At 32.8% G+C, this 4,975-nt stretch overlaps 1 protein-coding gene across 1 annotated transcript; it reads left to right on the top strand.

The window, feature by feature from the left end:
- The first annotated feature begins 277 nt into the window (after positions 1-277).
- On the top strand, positions 278-4,264 carry LOC108484808 (cell differentiation protein rcd1). Its single transcript, XM_017788707.2, has 9 exons — positions 278-636; positions 1,122-1,193; positions 1,649-1,738; positions 1,904-1,946; positions 2,020-2,126; positions 2,301-2,396; positions 3,452-3,651; positions 3,718-3,787; positions 3,883-4,264. Exons 1-9 carry the CDS (start codon positions 520-522, stop codon positions 4,009-4,011), a joined length of 924 nt encoding a protein of 307 aa, XP_017644196.1. The 5' UTR covers positions 278-519; the 3' UTR covers positions 4,012-4,264.
- The last annotated feature ends 711 nt before the right edge of the window (positions 4,265-4,975 follow it).

The following is a 4,975-nucleotide window of genomic DNA, read 5'->3' as shown; positions in this document are numbered from 1 at the left end:
TGGTTTATTGGGACTTAACTCTGTTTGTATGGTTGCTATTGCAATATATAATAGGAACATAGGTTAATACATTCGAAATTTGACCCAAAACCAAATCCAAACCAATCTCAAATATATACTAAAATAAATTTGACCCGACTAAATACATTCGAAACCTAATTTGAAAAATAATTCGACCTTCACCAATCAAATTGAAACAAGTTGATTTCAGATTCCTTTTCATCCCTAGCTGAGCCTTTAAAATAAAACACTTATGGTTTGTTGTCACAATAGGTTAATACATTTATCACCATTAGCAAAACGACAAGTTTGTGAATACGAGTTTGAGTGTGTGTTTAGAAAAAAAACGCACAACTCCCTCGCTTTATCATTTTTTGTTTGGTTATTTCCTTGTGCAGCTCATACTAATAAATGCAGTATCTGAAATTTTATTGCTAGAAAAAGAAGAAGATATCACCTGGAGTTTCAATATTTTGTAACGTATCTTCCAATCTCTTCTCCCATCCCTCGTCGGAGAAAATGGTTTCAAGTGCGGCTGCTCCAGCCACTTCCAACCCTCCTGCTAGAGTCAGATATTTGATTCGAGGGCTTGCTTCTGAAGAAACCCGAGAGCAATCACTTGATGTTCTTTGCAAGGTATCAGACACTTTATTTTTTCTTTTTTCTTCTTTCTTCTTAACTACCTTTTTAGTTTCTGAAAAGAAGAAATTCATCAAATAACTCAAAACGCATAGAAAAAGTTAGAACATGGTAATATACAAAATAAAACACTAATCAATTTTGGGTTCTTTATTTTATTTTTGATTTAATAAAGGAATATTGTAGAATCGTTCTTAATATTTCAAAATATTAGTTGTCATATTTTTTTAAATTTTTATAATCAATATATTTTTTATCAAAGAATATTTAAGAAAATTCCATAATTAATTTCTTTGAAATCTTGAAAAAGGCGAAATTCTAAATAAATTAAACGTTCATATAACTATGAGTTAGAGTAATAAAGATTTTAACAACCTAAATACATACATGCATGTATAGATAGTGCTTTTTTTTTTTTAACTTTTCAATTTCTAAATTCTAAAAAATGGCTGCTCATTTGTAATCTTTTCTTCTCTCTACAGAATAGACTGGCTTATGACAATTTGGCAGTGCTGTTATGGAATTCTTTTGGTATTATGAGTGTCCTTTTGAAGGTAGGTCTTGCTATATCATTCTATGTTACTTCTAGAACATATTTGAGCATGGGTGGAGGTTCAATTGAAGGGGAAAAAAAAGCATATTTACATCATATACATCTAGATTTCAATTTCAATGTTCTAGGTATATAGGTTGGAATTGTTTTATTGAAAATGAGTTACATTTTTTAAAAGGGTAAATCAATTTGCAAGATAAATAATTTATTTTTTATTATTTTACAAATTATTTTCCACCTCAAACTTTTTTTCACGAAATAAACATAAAAAATACAAAAAAAAAAATTTCCTGCAGATACGAAGCCACCCTAAATTTTCATCCGTAGAATAGTCATATTCATCTACCAGACCAAGTTAGTCTCTAAGAAAATCATAAACTTCAAAGCTTTGTTGATAGATACATTGGTCACACCAATTCTGTAGTAAATGGATTTATGTAACTGTTCATTATTCAGATAATAACTTCAGCTTACCGTCCACTGTTATCCGACGGCCTTACTGAAAATGTTGTAACACAAGTCTGCAATGCTATAGCCCTTTTCCAGGTCCACTCTTCTACTTTCATTTTCTTTCATTTTTCCTTTTATATGTTAAGAATCTCAAAGGTGAGCTTGCCTTTGTTTTAAGGTTAGTAAAGTTAGTATTTGTAGATTATATTAAATTTCAGTCGTATGAAAATCATAATGACATCATTCTTTGTATTTTTATAGTGTGTAGCTTCTCACCCCGATACAAGGATTCCATTTATCAGAGGTAACTTCACTTTTGAGTCATCAAATTCAATTATTGTTGGCTACTCTAATTGAAATAAATATTTCTTTTGTAGCTACAATGCCAGTGTATCTTTATCCCTTCTTGAACACCATGAGCAATGAAAGGAGCTACGAATGTCTAAGGATTACCAGCTTAGGTGTGATCGGGTCCTTAGCAAAGGTAGCTTCACCAAACACCTTCTGTTCTTTTTTTTCGTGTCAACTTCTCTCAGAATACATACATACATACATACATACATACATACATAGAGGTCATGATGGAGTTGAATTAAATGTTTTTTACCCCGGTTAATATGGTTTGTACTAATGATGATGGAGTTTTGGAACTGTGCAGGTAGAGGATCCAGAAGTGATAGAGTACCTGCTTTCAACTCAAATATTTCCCAGTTGCCTACGCTGCATGGAGGTTGGCAAAACATTGTCACGAACAGTGAGTCACTGCACTTTCTTCTGATATACAAACCTATAACTGTTGTTTCACTTATTTCTTCACTCTTTTGTTTTTTTTCTTTTTCTGTTCATACTCGTGTCAACTTATGTTAACAACAATGGGTATGAACTAAAACCGACATGACTAGTGACTTGAGGTTATACTTAAATAAAGACATTATTTTATTGGAAAGTTACAATTTTGACATTATTTGGAGGCCCTTGCTGATAAATTTTGGGTTAATATTTTGGTTTCAATATTTAATTCGATACATGAGTTTTATTTTGTCCCAATTCAATACTTGAGTTTGGTTTCAATATTTAATTTAGTATCTAATTTCTTTCAAATTAATACTTGAGTTTTTCTTAATTTGTCTCGTACAAGTATTTATGTTTGACTTCAATATTCAATTTGGGACCTAAAGTTTTTTTTGTCACAATCAAATACCTATGATTTTTTTACTAGAGCACATATGTCAAATATTTATTGAGTCACATGATGTTTCGTTTGAATATCAAATTGAACAGAAGCCAAACTTAGGTACCAAAATAAATATTAAAATTAAATATGGGTATTTATATAACACAAATAAAAGCTCTCAGTATAAATAAAGCTCAACTATCAAAATTAAACATTAAAGTCAAATATAAGTATCAAACGACGTATTAAGCTTAATTTTTTCTGCCTTAAAAAAACTATTAGGGGGAAAAATTGTACACAACTATGTTACGTGGATTCTGGGGTTAGGGGAAAGAAAAATCCGGGGTAACTTACTTAAGACACCATGTGATGCTGTGACTACCGTGTATTATTCCACATTTTCAGTGTAAAAATCATAGCAATGAAATCTTAAAAAGTCCATGAAAATGAAATTAAGGAAAAAGGTAAACACTGGGAATAAACCAATGGGCTTATAAGAGATATTGTAATTTTCAGCACCATAATTGTATCATCTATGGCGTTACTATATCTTAGACATGCAAGCTTCTTAGTTATATTCTTGATGCTAATATGTTTAACATTATCATCTGCTAATACAATAATGGATGGTACAGGTGTCCACATTTATAATTTACAGAATCTTACTAAGTGAGAAAGGGCTAAAGTACTGTTTCGTTCTTGCTGAACGATATCTCTCAGTATCCCAATGTTTGGGAAAATTGGTTGAAAACCTTAGTGAAGATGATGCAGAAAATTTGCCTCAGCTCCTCAAAAACATCATCGGATGTTACCTCAGGCTCTCCGAAAACGAAAGGTTAGCTAAAAACAAATGTTTTAATCTTACCAGTTCATTCTTTAATGGATGAAACTCTGTGTTTAGGACAAGGCCACAATTGTCGAGCTACGTTCCATGGAAGTTGTTAGATCATAAATATGCAAACATCGTTCGGGTAAGCTTCAAAACTTCATTTCATGCATATGAACACATGCAAATTAGAATGGTTAAACCCTAAAGCTTATACATAATATTCAATTCCGTTTGCAGAGTGATCCAGAGGCCCTTGCTGACCTACGACAATTGGTTTGCAATTTAAGGACAAGCAAGAGTTGTACAACCCACTGTACCGACGACCAACCAGCGAGCAGCGACTCACCCGGGTCGTCCATTCCATGATGGTTACCTTACTCAGACTGGGCAAGGCAGTGACCGGGGAACATACAATATACAATATCAATACCCCATACTCGTTAAGATATTACCCTATAGAACTGTACTGTAGGTGTATAGGGATGGCTATGTAGGCCAAAAACAACTCCGTAATGGCTGCAAGTTAATTACCCTTAATATTTTATGTTTACAGATACAATGCATAATCTCTGTCTTGCCTATATCTATATGGAATATATATAAAAAATAAATTTGAATATATCGGTGTTAGATGACATTGAGTATTACAGGCCAATCACTTGATTTTGATGGAGACTATATTATAAAAGTCTCAATGGTCATAGGAGACTTTGCGCATGGTATTAATAATCCGTCGCCATTCACATTGATGTTGAATTTGTTATTTTTCAATTTTAATCAATTTGTCTTCACATGAGTTTCAAGCGGTAGATTTCTGTTTTTTTTTTTTTTTCAATCAAGATTTTACAGTTTTCAGCATTTGCAATAAATGCTAACATACTACCAAATGTAATCATACCCCCAACTAAAATAACCCACACCCAAGTACAAAAACTAAATTTAAACTGATAACTGCAAACAATCACCTAGTAGAACCCCAAAATCCCTTCTGTTAAACAACCCTCTAAGCAAAATACAAAACTAACACAAAAAACCTCATAACAGCATACCAACTCACATGAACGAACATAACAACATCACTCCAAAAATCACCACCACGCCTTAAACATACCAAGCCTTTTCATTCCTGCTGCTGCTAATGTATCTGCCATTTCAATGCCATTCGGCTTTGCTTTTGAAAAAGTTACCTCATGCACACAGGCTAGTCTCCTTTCCAAATCTGCAAATGTAGCTTGTTGTGACCAAGGTCTCCTGTCTTTATTCAATAACCAATTATATGCCACCAGTGATCCATTTTCACCAATAATCGAGCCAATTCCACTCCACCCTA

Source organism: Gossypium arboreum, chromosome 7 (assembly GCF_025698485.1).
Source record: "Gossypium arboreum isolate Shixiya-1 chromosome 7, ASM2569848v2, whole genome shotgun sequence".
In the NCBI taxonomy this organism is placed as follows: domain Eukaryota; kingdom Viridiplantae; phylum Streptophyta; class Magnoliopsida; order Malvales; family Malvaceae; genus Gossypium; species Gossypium arboreum.
Note: the sequence above shows the minus strand (reverse complement) of the source record. Positions and strands in the feature narration are given on the sequence as shown.